The sequence below is a fragment of the Microplitis mediator genome, chromosome 6, assembly GCF_029852145.1.
Source record: "Microplitis mediator isolate UGA2020A chromosome 6, iyMicMedi2.1, whole genome shotgun sequence".
Taxonomy (NCBI): Eukaryota; Metazoa; Arthropoda; class Insecta; order Hymenoptera; family Braconidae; genus Microplitis; species Microplitis mediator.
Window position 1 is genome coordinate 11903701 of NC_079974.1, and position 19835 is coordinate 11923535.

General features: G+C 31.5%; 2 protein-coding genes across 28 annotated transcripts in view; one reads left to right on the top strand and one right to left on the bottom strand.

Annotated features, from left to right (window-relative positions):
- LOC130670096 (myosin heavy chain, muscle) overlaps window positions 1–14614 on the top strand; it is a 104876-nt gene extending 90262 nt beyond the window's left edge. For 25 of the 27 annotated variants that reach the window (XM_057473286.1, XM_057473279.1, XM_057473270.1 and 22 more), the window contains exons 22-25: window positions 1554–1949; window positions 5930–6274; window positions 9890–10138; window positions 14207–14614. In XM_057473286.1, the coding sequence (XP_057329269.1) occupies window positions 1554–1949; window positions 5930–6274; window positions 9890–10138; window positions 14207–14290 (1074 nt within the window). In that variant the 3' untranslated portion in view covers window positions 14291–14614. Of the gene's footprint in view, window positions 1–1553; window positions 1950–5929; window positions 6275–9889; window positions 10139–10376; window positions 10522–13812; window positions 13864–14206 lie in introns of those variants that run through there. The other 2 variants (XM_057473297.1, XM_057473298.1) reach the window with 2 other exon arrangements.
- A 2266-nt stretch (window positions 14615–16880) lies between these two features.
- On the bottom strand, window positions 16881–18092 carry LOC130670517 (uncharacterized). The gene has a single exon (XM_057473930.1). The coding sequence runs from the start codon at window positions 18090–18092 to the stop codon at window positions 16881–16883; it is 1212 nt and encodes a 403-aa protein (XP_057329913.1).
- Window positions 18093–19835: the final 1743 nt, after the last annotated feature.

Below are 19835 nucleotides of genomic sequence, written 5' to 3' on the forward strand. Positions count from 1 at the left end.
TAGAAAATTTAAAAAACTGTAAGTGTAATTTTTTCAAATAATTTTTTTCTTACAATTTATTGCTTTTAAAAAAAATCAAAAACGTATTAGACGTCGGCTAACTTCAGTATCATCTTTTAATTAATTATAAATTTATGAATTTTTATTTAAAATAAGAATCCGGGTATTTTTGATCTTTCACGAAAATACACGTTTAGAAAATTAAAAAATCTACACGAGTATTTTTTCAAAATTCAAAAATTTTTGTTTTTTTTTCAATTACAAGCTATTTTATTTAAAACTAGCCGGTAACGGTTAAAAATAGCGGTGAGCGGAAAAATATAAAAATTCTCGTCCAGATTCCGAAAAATTGTATATAAAAATCAAAAAGTACCTGATGAATAAAGATTTCATACAATTATATATAATTATATATAGACTATATATAATTATATATAGACTATATATAATTATATATAGACTATATATAATTATATATAGACTATATATAATTCTATATAGACTATATATAATTATAGATAGACTATATATAAATTGGATAGAAAAAATGGCCCGATCCAATTGTATACAATTTGTATAGAAATTGTATACGATTCTATATATTGCAATTATATAGAATTGTATACAATTTTTATACAGTTGTATACAATTGGATCGGGCCATTTTTTGTATATAATTTTATACAATTGTATAAAATCTTTTTTCATCGGGTAATGAGGCTTGTAAAAATTTTTAAACAAAAAATAAGTAATATTAAAATTTAATTTCAAATTATACCTCGAGTTTTTATTTTTCAATCTTTTTAAAAAAATACTCGTCTAGAAAATTGCATAATCTACACGAGCATTTTTTTTAAATTTATAAATTTTTTTTTTCTAAAGTTATAGGATTTTTTATTTTCGGAATGGCGGCTGTCAGCTAACTTCAGGGTCATAAAACGTTTGGATTAAACCATGTATCCCGGGAAAAAAAAATTATATATAATTAGATATAATCATATATAGTTATATAAAATTCAATATAATTCTATATAACTTTATATAATTTTTCATGAAAATTCGTAAGATTTTATGAAATTATACAGTTTAAATTTTATAAAATTTTATGGAATTTCATAAATTTTCATAAATATTTCTAAAATTTTACATAATTGTTATTAAGATCCCAAGGAGTTATTGGTATGAAATTTTATATGCTTTTATAAAATTTTATGAAGCCATATATAATTTGATCAGGCCATTTTCAGCATAAAAATTTATAAAATTTCATGACAAAATTTTTTCCCGGGATACCATAATAAACGTTCCATATGTTAAGCCGCGCGATTCGCTTTTCATATCTGTTGGTTTTAATATGAACTATTGTGTTTAATATTTACATTTTTAGACTGTTTTGAACCTTTTAATCAGATTTTGGGAAAAAAGGCTTCACATAATTTCATCTTCACTTTATTATAAAGTTTTCTTGCAATTCCGAGTTTTTTTTCTCAGCGTATTTTATCGACAATGGATACTTGTTAATATTTCTATCAAAATAAAAATTGTGATTTCAAGGGTAAGGCTGAAGCGTTGCGGATGAAGAAAAAACTTGAAGCAGACATCAATGAATTGGAAATCGCTTTGGATCATGCTAATAAAGCAAATGCAGAAGCACAGAAAAATATAAAGAGATACCAACAGCAGTTGAAAGACGTCCAAACAGCTTTAGAAGAAGAACAACGTGCTAGAGACGAAGCTCGAGAGCTCCTCGGAATTTCTGAGCGAAGAGCTAATGCACTTCAAAATGAATTGGAAGAAAGTCGCACGCTTTTAGAACAAGCTGATCGTGGTCGTCGCCAAGCAGAACAAGAATTGGCTGATGCTCATGAGCAGCTTAACGATCTCAGTGCTCAAAATGCTTCAATTTCTGCTGCCAAAAGAAAGCTAGAAGCCGAACTTCAAACTCTCCACGTAAGTCAGAGTCTAAATGTATTAATTAGAATTTCATTAAGTAAAATTATATATACATATTAATCCACAAACATTTATGTGTATATATATATATATATATATATATATATATTTGGGTCTTTCGTTTTTAAGCAACATTTTTTGTTGTGTCAGTTAAACAGTAATAGTATATTGCTATGAATAATTTTTCACGACAGAAAAAAGTTATAAGTTAATAAAGAAGTTGCATGTTTTGTAATTAAAATTTTTTTTTTTAAGTTTAATGGAAGTCTTTAAGAAAATTGAGAGAAAAAAGTATTATAAAAATTTATTTTTTTAGGAACAATAAATTTCGTAGCTTTATAGAGCACGAAATATAACGAAACTTCTGAACTGATAGTTTTTAAGTAATTCGAGTTCTAAATAAAAACTACAGTTCAATCAATCGATTGAAATGTAAAATTGTGGGAATGTATAAATTTTTTACTCCAATTTTCACATTAATAATATTTTTAAATTTTTCAAAAATTTTGAATTCATGTTATTATAATACCTCTGGTATTTATTAAAACAACTTATTTGTTTGTCATTCCCGAGAAAAAATGATAAGATCTAACTATATATAATTCGATATGATCATATATAATTATATATAATTATATCCAAATATTTCTATGGTTATATATGATTATATCTAATCATGTATAGTTGCATATAATCATATCTAACAATATATAACCAAGATATGACTCTTGAAACCGGAAAAAATGATTATATATAATTATATACAATCAGATATGATTATATATAGCTATATATAATTATGTCTGACTATGTATAACGTTGTTTATATATAATCATACATGGATTAGGCATGACAATATTAATCAAATCGAAATTCCAGCTAATATAATCATGCATAATTTTGTGTAGTTAGATATAATAATATATTACTATATCAGATTATATCTCAGCAGCAATAAATATGTACGTAAAAATACTATATAATTTTCAATTTAGTTGGAAGCAGAAATTTATTTCAAGAAGCACTACATTATTAGATTTTATAAGAAATGTATAAGGTAAAAGACCTAATACTCGATCAGGGAACTAATATATCGATCACTCCATATATTCGGATATCTATAATCAGTAAAATTTAGTAAATGTAGATGCGCAAATATATGAGTGATCGGCTGATAGTTCCCTGATGGGGTTCTGAATGTCTCTCTTATTGTTTTTGAATATATATGATCATTTCCGATTATATATGGTTAGATCTCATCATTTTTCCTCTGGTTACTCTACATTCGTTGGCTTGTCAATATATATTTGACTATATAAGAATTTTTGACTCTTAACTTAGTGTTATAGATATTTATGTATTTTTTCTCGAAATTAAAAATCTACAAATGATTTCATTAAGTATATACCCGAGAAAAAATGATGAGATCCAAATATTTATAATAATATCTAAACTGTTAGATATAATTATATATGGTTGGATCTCATCATTTTTTCTTGGGATCTCACTTTGAAGTTATAAAAATTTGTTATTCTAGATTGAACTATTTTTTTTTTGTTGGACATAATATTGTTGTTAGCATCAAGATTTAATAAACAACCACCTAGTATTTTATATCAGATGTATATAATAACCATATAACTTTCCTAAATAACACATTTTTATTGAGCAACAAAAAAAATGTATATGTTACCCTGAATAATTCATATTAATAACGAAATTTTGAAATGACACATTTTTAAGAATCATCAAGGCTTACTAAGTGTGTGAAGCACAATATATACTTAATGAAATCATTTATAGATTTTTAATTTTGAGTAAAAATGCATAAATATCTAAAACACTAAGTTAAGAGGCGAAAATCCTCATATAGTCAAATATATATTGAAATGCCAATGAATGTAGAGTAAAATATTCTTAACGATAATAAATATATATTAAGAAACAATTAATATGAGAAAATCAGTACCTGATCAGGGAACTGGTATCCGATCACTCATGTATTTGTACATCTATATTTACTAAATTTTACTGAATATAGATGTACAAATACATCGAGTGCTCGGGTACTAGTTCCTTGATCGGGTACTAGATCTTTTACCTTATACATATCTTATAAAACCTAATAATGTAGTGCTTTATTGAAATATTCTATAGCATTTTTACATACATATTTATAGCTGCTGAGATATAATCTGATATAGTAATATATTATTATGTCTAATTATACAAAATTATGCATGATTACATTAGCTGGAATTTAGGTTTGATTAATATTGTCATAAATAATCATACATGACTATGCATATCCAATTATATATAGTTAGATCTCATCATTGAGTCTCGGGCTATCAGTTCGGAAAATTCATTGAATCTAATTCATGATCAATTTCATATTAAAGTTCAACTTTTAAGCTCTTTTATTCTGGAAGTATTAATCGTAAATATTTGACCAGTACTTTTACAATAGAGAATTTCATGTTCTACAAATATATCAAGTTCATTTTTCACAAAAAAATTTTCTAGCCCAAAAAAATCAATGTTGTATCAAAAAAATTTTTTTAATGTTATTTAAACGAAATATGTATATATAGGGGAGGGTGGGGCAGAGCGGCCCCCCTAAGCCAATTATTATTTTTTGTGGCTTTCAACCATATGATCACTTTACTTTTGTCCTATTTCGAACAAATTTATGGACATTTTGCCAAAATTCTGAAAAAATTTTTTTTTTTTTTGTGGGGCAGAGCGGCCCCCCTTCAAAAAGTGATAAAAAAAATTTTTTTTTTCGTTTTTTTTTTTTTAATTGTTTTCATCATTAAGAATGTATTTCTTTCTCTTGACAACTATTTTTGGTTTTATATTACTCGAAAAAAATTTTTTAAAGCGTAAAAAATCGTTCACTCTCGATTACCTTAATTACTAATTGTTATTTAATAAAAAAAAAAATCAATTCTATAATTTGACTTTATTTCAAAAATTTATCAACTAAAAAAAAAAATTTAATTTTTATAAATTTTTAGTGATCAAATTTGCCTCTTACATAAAGAAACGGCCGAAAAATATGAAAAAATAATTTTTTCGGAAGTTTCGGCTGGTCCATTTTGCCCCAGGTGTTATGCGTAGGGCTAGAAATGTGGAATTATAATAATTTTTTTTTAATTTGACGATAAAAATATGAAAAACTCACTTTTTCAAAATTTTGGGCTTGTCCATTTTGCCCCAAATGTCATGCGTATGGGTAAAAATGCGCAAACATATCGGATTTATAGTAATTAGTCGAAAAAAAAAAAATTTTTTTTTTGGTCAAAATTTCAGGGGGGCCGCTCTGCCCCATGGGGGCCGCTCTGCCCCACCCTCCCCTATTAGACTGATTCAAAAAAATCGACTAATTTTTTTTATCTTCATTATATCGAAAATATTGTTGGAAATAACGAAAAAAAAATACTGTGAAAGTTTGAGCTCTTAATATTAATATTAACAACTGCCGCATCGCGATTTTCTATTTCCCGTTTAAACAACATGGGAAAATTTATTTTTGAAGCTTTGGAATTTTGTAGTTCACGGTGGGACCAATACTTTTGATTGTTCAAGACATATTCTCATGGGAAATTTTACGCTCTACAAAAAAAGTCTCTTATAATGTTTCAATATTTTTATTTCTTCAAAAGTAATTCGAAGTTAAAATTAGATTGACCATAAATTATTACATTTTTTAAATTTTTTGACGCAACCATCAACTTTATCCGATAATTTTGAAGGACATTTTTTGTAGAGCATTTTATTTCCTACAACTTATCTAAGAGAAAATTTTCGATATTTCTCATAAGTCGTAAGTTATTCGCAACTGAGCAGCGGTATTATTTTCTTTCTATGTAAAAATAGTTAAGAAAACGATTACGCTAGAAATGTCATTAACATCACTATCGATACAATTATCAGTGACAATCCAGAAAAATAATTTTTTGTTTATCATTAGTCTGATTTAGATGAACTTCTAAATGAAGCCAAAAATTCCGAAGAAAAAGCTAAAAAAGCAATGGTAGATGCTGCCCGACTCGCAGACGAACTTAGAGCAGAGCAAGATCATGCGCAAACGCAAGAAAAATTACGTAAAGCATTAGAAGCCCAAATTAAAGAACTTCAAGTAAGGCTTGACGAAGCTGAGGCAAACGCCTTAAAAGGTGGTAAAAAGGCTATTCAAAAATTGGAACAACGAGTACGAGAATTAGAAAATGAATTAGATGGTGAACAAAGAAGACATGCAGACGCGCTAAAGAATTTGCGCAAGGCCGAGCGACGTATTAAAGAACTTAGTTTCCAGGTAATTTATTTTTTTCAATATAATTATTGTCACTTTTCAATATAATTATTGTCACTTTTCAATATAATTATTGTCACTGCCCATGAAAGCCCAGTTTCACTCCTAGCAACTTGATAATGAGCTATAAACTAATACGCGTCTATTCTTTAAATTTGGATCTATATTAATCATTAATTTTGAAATAATACCCTTTCTTATTATTAGGAGTTATAAAACAATTATATAGAATTCCATTGTAATTAATTTTTATAAAAACAAACGTCACTATTTAAAAAACTCGAGTTAATCTTATTTCACCGTAATTTTTTGTAAATTATGGTAAGTTACAGTACCGTGCGGTTTCTCACGGTGGATCTATTTATGTTATCGTTTTTCATGACAAAGAATAGAAAGATGCAGTGCTTGCTAAGAAGCACGGTATTTCGCGGTAAAATTTTGTATTGCGAATTTCCGAAAAATTAAATTTAAGCAAGAACGCTTCAACCTCAAGTTGTATTAAAAGACATTGTTCTAATTCACTAAGTTGAATGTTGGAAAATAAATCAACATTAAATGTAATTGGAAGGACAATATTTTCAGAGTGATTCGATCAATTAACGTAGCTATACATTAGGGTGCGTCATTTTAAGGCTATATTTTTTTTTTACTGCTATACCAAAAAATCTGGTAGTATATAGAAAATAAAATATTATGCCGCTGGGCTAAAGGGTTTAAGTCCAATAGCGGCTTAACTCATCGAAAAATTCGATTTACCGTTTAAATAACACGGGAAATTTGTTTTTTTAACTTTGAGGATTTCTAACTCGTGAAAAAATCAATAGATCGAATTGACTAGTATATATTTTTGTAGGAAATTAAACGCTCTACAAAAAAGGTCTCATATCATTTTTCGATCAATCCATCTGTTCTGAAGTTATTAGAGCTCGAAATCAAGTTGTAGTAAATTTCGAGATCTTTTTACCTTTCCGGCAATACCATCAGACTTATCGCAAAATATCATAAAATCTTTTTTGTAGACAATTTTATTTCCTACAAATTTTTGTCAGTAAAATTTTTTCAAATTCCGCATTGTTTTCTAGTTATTTTCATTTTAATTTCAAGTTCTTAAAAAAGCAGTGTTCTGATCGATTCCAAGAGCTCGACATTGCAATGAAAATAACTAGAAGACATTGCGGAATTTGAAAAAACTTTACGGATAATAATTTGTAGAAAATTAAATTGTCAACAAAAAAGACCCTACTACATTTTATGATAAGTCTGATAGTTTTGCCGGAAAAGTAAAAAGGTCTCGAAATTTACTATAACTTGACTTCGAGCTCTAATAACTTTAGAACAGATGGATTGATCGAAAAATGATACAAGACCTTTTTTGTAGAGCGTTTAATTTCCTACAAAAATATGTATTAGTCAATTTGATCTATCGATTTTTTCACGAGTTAGAAATACTCAAAGTTAAAAAAAAAATTTCCCGTGTTATTTACATGGGAAACCGAATTTTTTGATGAGCTAAGCCGCTATTGGACTTAAACCCTTTAGCCCAGCGGCATAATTTTTAAGTTTCTATATACTACCAGATTTTCTGGTATAGCAGTAAAAAAAAAAAAATATAGCCTTAAAATGACACACCCTACTACACATATTGTGATTTTCCCTTGTCCGCTTGAAAAACTATGGATATCTGGACTCCAATATAGGAACTCATAATATATACCGATGGATTGTCACAAACGTCGTAAACCAATAATTGGAAACGTAGATTTTATAACTCCAAATAATTCTCTATGACATAAAGAACCAATTGTAGTAGAAAGCTCAATACCCCTTATCTTATGGGTTACGGCATGTGCGACTGAAGCGATCGACACGTTCGATTCGAATATGGAGTTTAAGATGGATTCCGACATCTTTCATGAAGAACAAAATTTCAGATTACGTCGTACATTCTTTGGTAGATTTTATAGAAATCTATCTTTTGCATTTGTCCTCATGGTGGAATTATCAAAGAATTTTGCCATAATCTGTCATAATTCATCGAGTAGGTTCCAAAAATACCATTTGTTCAAAAGTTTATATATATATATATTAGACCGGTTCAAAAAAATCGACTATTTTTTTTTTCAAAACCCGCAGTGAAATATCTTCCTAGTCATGAAAGAAGGAGCCTGTAGAAACGGGAGCTCTTAATATCGATTTTGAAAGGTCGCTCATCGTAAATTTTTATTTTACGTTTAAATAACATGGGAAAAAATTTTTTTATTTTTTTATTTTTCTAGCTCGGCATTCGCAGGTCATATAAATGAGTCCATAGCATATTATTGTAGAGAATTTAACGCTCTACAAAAAAGGTCTCTCATCATTTTTTGATAAATCCATCCATTCGAAAGTTATCGGAGCTGGAAGTCAAATCTATAATAAATTTCCAGATCTTATTACTTTTCCAGCAAAATTATCAGACTAATCAAAAAATGTCGTAGAATCTTTTTTATAGACAATTTTATTTCCTACAAATTATTATCGAGAAAGTTCTTTGACATACCGCATTGTTTTCTAGTTATTTTCATTTTAATGCCAAGCTCGTAAAAATAATAGTCTTCTACTCTATTCTGAGAAGTTAAGATTAAAACGAAAATAACTAGAAAACAAAGCGGAATTTGAATAAACTTCATTGAAAATAATTTGTAGGGAATAAAATTGTCTATAAAAAAGACTTTATGACATTTTTTGAATAGTCTGATAGTTTTGCTGGAAAAGTAAAAAGATCTGGAAATTTATTATAGATTTGACTTCCAGCTCCGATAACTTTCGAATGGATGGATTTATCGAAAAATGATAAGAGACCTTTTTTGTAGAGCGTTAAATTCTCTACAAGAATATGCTATGGACTCATTTATATGACGTGCGAATGCCGAGCTAGAAAAATAAAAAAATAAAAATTTTTTTTTCCCATGTTATTTAAACGTAAAATAGAAATTTACGATGAGCGACCTTTCAAAATCGATATAAAGAGCTCCCGTTTCCACAGGCTCTTTCTTTCATGACTAGGAAGATATTTCACTGCGGGTTTTGAAAAAAAAAATAGTCGATTTTTTTGAACCGGTCTAATATATATATATATATATATATATATATATATATATATATATATATATATATATATATATATATATATATATTAGCTTTAGTGTCTTGTTATTTACTATTTTTTACCCACTATTCTTATTTATATAATTCATCCTATGTCCAATTAACGTCGTTTATGTTATTACGGTGTATTACCGTACGATGGACGGTGTGGCTCAATAAGTTATAGATCAAATTGAACAGAATATAGTATAGTGCCGGATAGCTCAACTGGTAGAGCACTCAGCGCGATATTGATATGGTCTGGGTTCGATTCCCTATTCGGGCTATCTATATTTTTCTCAATTTATTTATAAATTGTCTTATTGAGAAGGTTTGCATGTTTAGGTTTCCACTATATAAAATTTCCATCATCGAAAAGCTAACATGTTTTAAAAATATTAAACTTACTTCATTAAAATTGAATTCAAAAAGATAAGAATAGCACTAATTTTTGGCATCATTCCATGAATTAATGAATTAACTTTATAACAGGCTGATGAGGATAGGAAAAACCATGAACGTATGCAAGACCTCGTTGATAAACTTCAACAAAAAATTAAAACATATAAAAGACAAATTGAGGAAGCAGAAGAAATCGCAGCCCTTAATCTCGCTAAGTTCCGAAAAGCACAACAAGAACTAGAAGAAGCCGAAGAACGAGCAGATCTAGCCGAGCAAGCTATTACTAAATTTCGTACCAAAGGACGTGGAGGAAGTGCAGCACGAGGATTGAGCCCAGCGGTAAGAAATTAAATTAAATATCTATTATTTTTCACTATTTACACTCATAATCTTCGAGAATAACTAATTTTTCCATAATCATCTTTATTATTGAGAATGATATAAAACTATTAGCATTTTTGAAAACTACCGTTCTTGAATGTGATATTTTTATTTTTGAAGGTTTTTTCTTAAATATTTATAATTAAAAATTTTCAACGGTCGGAAAATCAAATACTACAGTTTATTATATGCTCAGGAATAAAACAACTCCAGCTTAGACGAAAATGAAATTAGCTGACCGAACAAAAGGAAAACCAGACATCACATGATTTGAATCGTAAATTGAAGCAACTTATAACGTGACTTAATTCAACATAGTGTTAGCCCAAAATGTATTCTTCATCCAAGATAATATAACTTGAGTTTAAACAATAAAATCGTTTTTGTGGCATAATGAATTTTTCAATCCTAAGAATAGAAAATTTTATATCAAGTACATAATGTCGCTACTAAAAATAAGTAACGTTTTTCGATGAAGTAATGATTCACTTGCCAAACTTTGTTTTTGTTATGCAATTTACTATTATATATATATATATATATATATATATATATATATATATATATATATATATATATATATATATATATATATATATATATATATATATATATATATATATATATATATATATATATATATATATATATATATATATATATATATATATTAGACTGGGCCAAAAAAATCGACTATTTTTTTTTTTTAACGATACTGTGTAAATATTATTTGGGATGACAAAAAAAAATTATTGTGAAGATTATTGAAGTCGTTTTACATAACTTCAACCTTGAATAACTTTTGAAGGAGTGAACTTAGCGAAAATTGTTAAGATACTTTTTTTGTAGAGCATTCAATTTCCTTCAAGAATTTTCATTGTCTTTTCCCAGAAACTTATTTTTACATGAATTACAAAATTCCAAAGTTGAACAATCAAATTTTAAAATCATACCAATGTTCAAAGCATGATTATAAGGAAACGGTTCATCTGACGAAAAATTTCAATCAGATCTTTTTTGTAGAACATTAAATTTCCTTTGAAAAATGTATCTGAGTCGATTTCGTTTATCTCGATGGTTTGAGAGTTATGAGACAAAAACCCGCTCATTTGAAAAAAATCGAAAATTGCGTTGATACACCTCTTAATATCAAAATTAAGGGCTCAAATTTTCACAATAATTTTTTTTTTGTCATCCCAAATAATATTTACACAGTATCGTTAAAAAAAAAAATAGTCGATTTTTTTGGCCCAGTCTAATATATAGATATTAGGGTGATTCAAAAAAATCGAATATTTTTTTTTTAACTTCCAACATCGAAAAGTTGGTTCTCAGGCACGTCTAGAAAATGCTCACCAAATTTGAGCTCTTAATATTAATAGGGAGATCCTCCTCATCGCAGTTTTCCATTTTTTCTTTAGTTCCTTAGATAAAAAGCCATATCTCATTAATCATTAATGGTTTAACCAAATCATTATACATATTTTTATAGGAAATTGAATACTCTACAAAAAAAGGGTGTGTTTAAGCCATAACTTTCACCATTTAAAAGAGATTCAAAATCGAAGTTTGAAGAATTTGTTTAAAAAAAGCATTTTTTTAAAGAATTTTTTACGTCATTGAAAAATAATTATTGTCAAATGAGCGCGATATATTTTTGTAGGAAATTCAACGCTTTACAAGAAAGGTCTGATGTTTTTAATTAATTTCTCTAACCGTTTAGAAGATATTCGTTGCCGAATCCCAATGCGTTTGAATTTCAAAAGTTTTTTAATAACTTTTAGATTTATAATTTTTAGATTTTTAATTTTTCCACGGCTCATGAACTCTTTGGAAAAAAAAAAAAAATTTTGAAAACTTTTGTCTCGCGATATTTCTCATGTTTTCGCAAAAGTCGTAGATACAAAAAATGATTTATCAAAATGGACCAAAACTATAGTTTTCAAGCTGTAAAATGCTTTTTTTAAAATCTCGATACAATTATTTTCTACGAAGTTACAGCCTTGCAAAAATCACTAAAAAATTAAAAAAAATTTTTTGTTTCTTTAATTTTTGGCATGAGTGTATATGTAGATCCGGATACACGGCAGTATCTCGCGCCAAGTACACGTTCAAACACATGTGTGTGCGTGTACATGGGCGGCGCGAGGCGACCGTGTCTCTATTCTGGAGTCAGAGGCCTGTTTAACCTCACTCGTATTTCACATTGATAATTATTAATAAATATGGCATATTTTTATATTTTATCTATTTATTTATTAATAATTATCTTATTTGTATCGAATTTACTCATTATTTGCGTAATTTTATGATTTAATGAAAAAACAATTTTTTTTAAATTTCTCTTGAGCCAATGTAGGGATCCACAAGAAAAAACTCGGATTTTTGTTCTAATTTTCGCTTTTCAGCTGACTCCATATCGTAGTATGCAATGAAAGTAGCTAACTCAAATTCTTTTTTAATAGAAATCTTTTCAGGTTAGCAACTGAACAAAATTAAATTTCTATAGTATGTGTATTTTATGGTGTGTTCGGATCCTCCACCTCGGTGCACTGGAGCGCCTGCCATTCACCCCAGAAAATTAAAATTATTTGAAAAACGTGAATAATCAATAAAAAAAATCTGTCTATCGGTTGACCCTGCGGGCCAGCCTCAAAACTTCCCGCTGTTTCCGCTCGAGGAGCTCGAAAACATTGTTGTGGATATATTTTCGAGCTCTTCGAGCTCGAAAATACTTTTGTGTGCCATTGTTTTTGAAAAAAACCGATTTTAGCATTTCTTTCTCCCACGATATCTCAGGAACGAATTGACCGATTTCGATGGTTGGGGCGGCAATCGGCGCATTTTACTGAGTTCTAGAGCTGATAAAATTTTGAAATTGCTTGGTTCAGTTGTTTCGAAGATATTCGCAAAAAACCGTTTTGTACCATTTCTTTCTCCCGCGATAACTCTCGAAAGAATACTCCGATTGAGATGGCTAAGGCGGCAATCGACGCGTTTTATCAAGTTCTAGAGCTGATTAGATTTTGAAGTTGATCGTATAAGTCGTTTCTAAGAAATCAATAAAAAACTAAAAAAAAAAAATTTTTTTTTTCGTAATTCGCCAATATTATCGAGTCTACTTGATTAAATGATCTGAAATTTTAAGAAAAGTTGATGGCCACCAAGCTCTTTCGATTGCCGCCTTAACCATCCAAATCGGTTCATTAGTTAAAAAGTTATAGACCGGTCACACACACACACACATTATAACTAGTCAAAAATATCATAAAATCTATCCCAATTTTAATCAATCTATCGTGTTATAAGAGAAGTTATTTTAGATTCTATATTTATAGAAAGTGTATAAAAAATAAACCGATAGTTGTTTATTCAAACAATAACATTTTTTCTCTATGAAAAAAAAAAAAATAAATAAACAAATAAATTGAAAATTACTAATCGTCATTGCGATTTATGTTTAAAAAAACAAAGTTCTGATGTTTGGATTATTATTCAAAGCTTATCGAATTCATAAAAAAATAAAAACCAAGTATTCGCATTCTTAAACGGTAGTTTTAACAGGTGCTTCAAATTAACTTACTATTTTTACGCGAAATAAAACTAAATAAAAAATATAATATGACCCATAGCCCCAGAAAGGTCGTAAACCAACTTCAGAGTAACCTGCTGCCTTGGTTCATGTAAGTTCGTGTGTCATCACATTCAATTAAAAATCATGTATATCCTATTAAAAGACACACAGAACACGTATAGTAGCTCATATTTTGCTATTTAATAAATCGATCTTTTAAACTTGTATAGACACTTATATCCAGAATCTGTTCAACATGTTTTGACCTAAGCTAAAGATATGTTCAAAAACCTGTTTAAATAATTTAAGTATTATATATCGATTCATTTTACCTTTTTATTATTGACAACTTCATTTCTTAACTAACATTTTAATAACATTTTTGATATTTCACAAGATGCTGAATACAATAATAATTTATCTAATACAATTTTTATGTTTTATTTGTTCAGCCATTTAGGTCATTAATGAAACCTCAACTTGATGGTTCTGCTTTCCCGCCTAGGTTCGATCTTCAACAAGACGGTGATTTTTGAATAAAGTCTTCACGAATTCACTGTTAAATGATGGGATGCCAAGTATTTCAACATTATTGAAAATATTCCTTGATATATGTGAATGAATGGTTAAGCACCTTAGAAAAAAAAATTGTAAAGGACTATAGCAATTAATAGATTTAAAGTAAAATTTGAAATGATTCTGTTAGCATAACAAATATTTCAGCTATAAGGTTAAGTGCATCAGTAATAATACTTATGATTGATTGACTCTGAGCTGTATCTAAGAGTGCTTTCCTATTATAACGCTTCGATTTATAAAATAAAATATGTATTTATTAAAATAAATAAGCAATATCTGAATTCTTGAATCTGATTTTAATATTATCTATCTCAGTTTGTACACTGAGAAAAAAAAATACTTTTATCAAAAACATTTACTTGAGACAAAAACATATATTCTTGATAATTTTCAAGAATATATAATTTCGTCTCAAGAATTCGTAGAATTGAAGGAAATAATTTTTATTCAATTCAAGTAAAGGTATTCTTTTGTTTACTCATAAAATAATATCAAATTCATATAATAACAAAAATAAATTTGATGCTCTTTTCTCAAGAAATTGATAATTAATAATAATAAAATAAATATTTTGAACGGATTTCTTGAACCAAGAAATTCTTGTTTGGAAAATAGTATTTTTTTTTCTCAGTGTAAGCAATTCTAAACAACAATTAAATCCTTATTTGATACGTTTGAAATACTTTATCACTAGATTTTAAGACGATAAAAGCACATTATATAAATAATTCATCAACTAAAATAATCGTGAAAAAAACATTGAGATTATTTTCTAAATAATTTAATTTAATCGATCATTCCGTAAGAAAACTATTTATTCTGGGAATGCTTACTATAAGTAAAAACTTAATTTGAAAAATTTTTGAAATAAGTTTGAAAAGAAGTCTTGTTTAAGAAAATATTGTTCTCTATCCCCAATATTGATCGATGTTTGCACAAGAATTGTTCACAATGTTGTGAACATATCATAAACAATAGTGACTGAAATTTTACGTAAGACTCTTGAAACAGATTTCTTGCGCAAGAATTAAACAATTATTGCTCCAGATTATGATTTCAGAAACTTGCGTCAAACTGCACCAGAGTATGGCCAAGATCCATTGAGCTCCCCTCTTCTATCGATTTATGCTACAACGTTAAGAGTATAGCAGTTTCAGAAGTTCTCATTTGATTTTGAATTACAAACCAAACATTCGTTTAAAATTTACTGTCACCGCTAATGGTGCTATTAATAAATTGGTCATCAAATAAATTAAACAATAACTTGACTTTATAGACAAAAAACTTTTCTAAAAAATGTATGTTCGTCTTAGTTAACAGCTGACATTGTGCACAAAATATTTATAGTCTTTTAGATTAAATTAAACATTTGATTTGATTTTTCATGTTTCCATTACTTATATCTATGAAACTTTTAAAAATACGAAATTTTTCACCATTGAGGAAATATCCGGGAGTCAAAGCGGTTAAATCTACAGGATCTTCGGATAGCGGAGCGATCGGTCTTGAATTTAGCACAGCTTCAATCTGTGTTAACACTGTAGCGAGTTGGTCGTAAGTCAATAGCGATTCACCAATAGTTCGAATAAGATGGAACTTGATTGACTTAACGGCTGCTTCCCATTTGCCACCAAAATGAGGAGCGCTTGGCGGGTTGAACTTCCAGTCTGTGTCATCCGTAGCGAGTAAATACTGGAGTTTCTTTAGCTGTCTCGATCCTGCTGTGAATTCTTTCTTTAGCGTGGCGTCTGCTCCTACAAAATTTGTACCACAGTCCAAGTATAGGGTACTGCAGGAGCCTCTCCGACTAGTAAATCTTCGAAATGCAGCGACGAAAGCGTCAGTAGAATAATCGGTGACAATTTCAATATGTATAGCGGACGTAGCGAGACATACAAATACAGCGATTCATCCTTTATAAGTTTTCGCACCTCGACCTTGAAATGTCTTCAGTGTTACTGGCCCAGCGTAGTCTATTCCAGTGTGTAAGAATGCTTTAGATGGTCTTACACGAGCGGATGGAAATTGTCCCATTAGTTGTTGTGCACGAACACCTCTTTGACTCGTGCACACAACGCAGCGAAGAATATGTGACCTAACTGGAACTCGCCCACCTTTTATCTAGACAGATCTCCGAAGATCAGCGGAGTCAATTGAGTTCCCCTGTGGAATGTTCCATGATGCGAATGATCTATTAGTAGCGTACTTAGGCGTGATGATCTTGGTAAAATAGCTGGATTTTTTTGGTGATCATCCAGTAGCGAATTCTTCAAGCGACCGCCGACTCTGAGTACTCCATTGTAGTCGACGTAGGGAATCAATTTAGCGAGACGATGATTTCGTTGTAGAGAATCACCATCTTTCAATAGTTTCAGCTCTTGCGAATAGTACTGACTTTGTGTTTACTTAATCAGCAAAGTCTTTGCGAGTTCCAGGTCGACTGTCGATAGTGGTGTGGCCAGTGTGGACTGCGGCACTTTTTTAAATTTAGCGATGGCACGTAGACAGATTCCAAGCGTGCGAAGTAGTTGTCACAACTTAGAAAATTTATCCAGTAGCGTGTGTAGCGCCCAGACTTGGACGTTCTTCTAGATGTGATACCGTCTGCGTAGTGATGTCAAAAGATGGCCAGTTTTCTTCTGATTGACTGAGCCACTTAGGTCCCGTCCACCATAGCGAATGCTGTTCTAGTTTGGCTGCTGTTAAACCTCTTGAAGCGCAGTCAGCTGGGTTAAGTTTCCCTGGAACAAAATCCCAGTTGACACTTGGTAGCGATTCTTGAATCTTGGTAACTCTGTTGCGAATGTAGACTTTCCATCTAGCTGGGTTGTTTCGTATCCACGTTGAGAATACAGCGGAGTCTGTCCACAAGAAAATTGGTACATTTTCAAGTTTCAACACTTTCTTGACGTAGAGTACCAGTTGAGCGAGTAATACAGCGGCATTGAGCTCCATTCTTGGTATAGATATGGGTTTCAGGGATGCAACTTGTGTTTTGGCACACACTAGCGAAATGTTGGAGCTTCCAGTAGCGTCAGTAACTTTTAAATAGACGACAGCAGCCATAGCGAGTTGAGACGCGTGAGAGAATCCATGCAGTTCGATTGATACCCCAGTTTTTACATGATTCCAGCGAGAAATCTGAATCTTCGAGATCTGATGTAGTTCATCTCGAAATAAATTCCGTTCTTGAAGAAGCAATGGTGATAGTGTAGCATCCCAGTCGAAGTTCTGCAGCCAGAGCATCTGCATGAACATCTTGGCTCTCACGATGATTGGTGCCAAAAATCCGAGCGGGTCAAACAAGCTAGCAATTTCAGACAAAATTGTGCGTTTCGTTGTTTGTGATGCTTCTGGAAGCGAATTGCCGAACTGGAATTTATCCTGTGCTGGATTCCAGGTTAATCCGAGCACTTTTACCGTAGTATCCCCAATTTCTCTTGGTGTATCTTCTTGGGTTTCCACTGGAGCGACTTGAGAGAGTAATTTCGTTGAATTACTCGCCCACTTTGCAAGAGGAAAACATCCTGCGGCACACATATTTATTGTGTCGAGAGCAACTTGAATTGCCTCAGCGAGTTCATCTGCGCCTCCATAGATGTCGTCAACATAGCGTGTATTTGTTAGCGGTTCAACCGCTTTTAGACATTTTATTTCCTTCATCTTCAGCAAGTTGTAAAAGTGCTCTGCCAGCGAGATATGGAGCTGATGTTGTTCCATAAGTAACTGTAGCGAATGCAAATACTGTTGGGATGTCATCTCCGTCAAACCAGAGTATGCACCAAAGTATCATCATAGATGATGATCTTCCTTGTCAACTGCAATCTGACGAAACATTTTCGTTACGTCAGTAGCGAATAGATAGCGATGGCAGCAGATGCGAATAAGTACGTCACTGATGTCAACTTAGATCTTGGGGCCCACATGAAGGATCTCGTTGATTGATACGCCAGATGTTGTTTTCCAGGACCCGTTAAATACCACCCTGAGCTTGGTGGTAGTGCTCTGTTCTTTGAGAATCCCATGATGAGGTAACAAGTAGCTGTCGGCAAGCGAACGACATATTGACCATCAGACTGTCTGTAGTGTGTATTGACAAAGTGTTGTTCACACTTTTCTACATCTTCATTGTAGTGTGTAGCGAATTCTGTCTGTGACTCTTCTTGATACTAAAACTTGCTTAACAAGTCTTGTAATTGGTCATCAACAGTAACATGATGACCATAAGCTGTCAATTTTGATATAGCGGTATCCACAGAACCATAAATGATCCAGCCAAGCGTCGTTGACTGAGTGATTGGGTCATTGTCGTTACCCTTCCTTATTTCAGCGTTGATTATATGAGCAGCTGGTGCTGCAGCCAGAATGATGTCAATAGGTTGTGAGGTTAAGAAGTCTGGATCAGCGAGTTGTACACCAGTTATGTGCGGCCATTTCTTGTTAGTTAGCGTAAATGACGGTAGGTTCACCGTCAGTAGAGCAAGCACATGAGCTTGGATAGTAATAGAAGCGTTGTTGTGTAGCGAATGCTCAGAAGAGGTTTTGGCGCCCTCTAGGGGGCGTCAAACCAAGCAAGTACCACCCTTTTCGCGGGTTCTGAGACTATTACTCCAACCGTTAGCGGTGCCCACTTGTTTTGCACCTTGTAACATGTGGCAACTCCGTGGTTGCAGGAAGCCAATAGGTACCTCTACGCGGGCGAAGCCGACCCCTTTTGACTGTCTTGAATATCTAAGGGTAATAGCCCGTACACAATACTATCACAAGCTACAGTTAGCAAATGATAATCATTTGGTGATGACGGTAGAGGGCTATCTTTAATAGTTGCCGTCCTAAGATCCAAGTAGGATAATGTGGAAGAAACCCTTTTTAGGGTAATGAGTTATGCTGCAACTCACCACTTATCTGCAGCCTGTAGACCAATACAGGGAATTGGTACCATGGGGGCCCCATTCCAAGCCCCATTTCGGCTAGAGTCTCTTTATTTCCTGGGATGGAAGGAATGGGGGGCCGAGTGAGGTAGGACTCGTGGTGGCTGTGGTTAGATACCACACGCAATGGGGATTTTTGATTATACCCCCGGTAAATGTCCACTCTTGATTACGGCCGAGAGTGTCGCTTAAAGTGTGGAAGATGGGGATTTCGCAGCGCGTGTATGCCCAAAAGGGCGAGGAAACGGCTTCCGTGGAGGAGGTGGACTTAGGTCCCGTTACATTAATTAATTGTGTAGCGAATGCAGCGTCATCTTGCATGACCCAAGTGATTGTCCAGCTGACACATTACCAATCCCTCGTAATGGTACAGCAGCCTTATTCAGTGGTATATCCAGCTTCTTAAATAGCGAATGCGTCACAAAGGATAGCTCCGATTCTTGATCGATCAGTACACGAGCAATACATGTACTCCCTGTCAGCGAATTCAACTTATCAATCGCGGTAGCAAGTAATACATTGAGCGAATGAGCTCAGGTCGATGCAGAAGGTTCTTGTACTGATTCAGCGG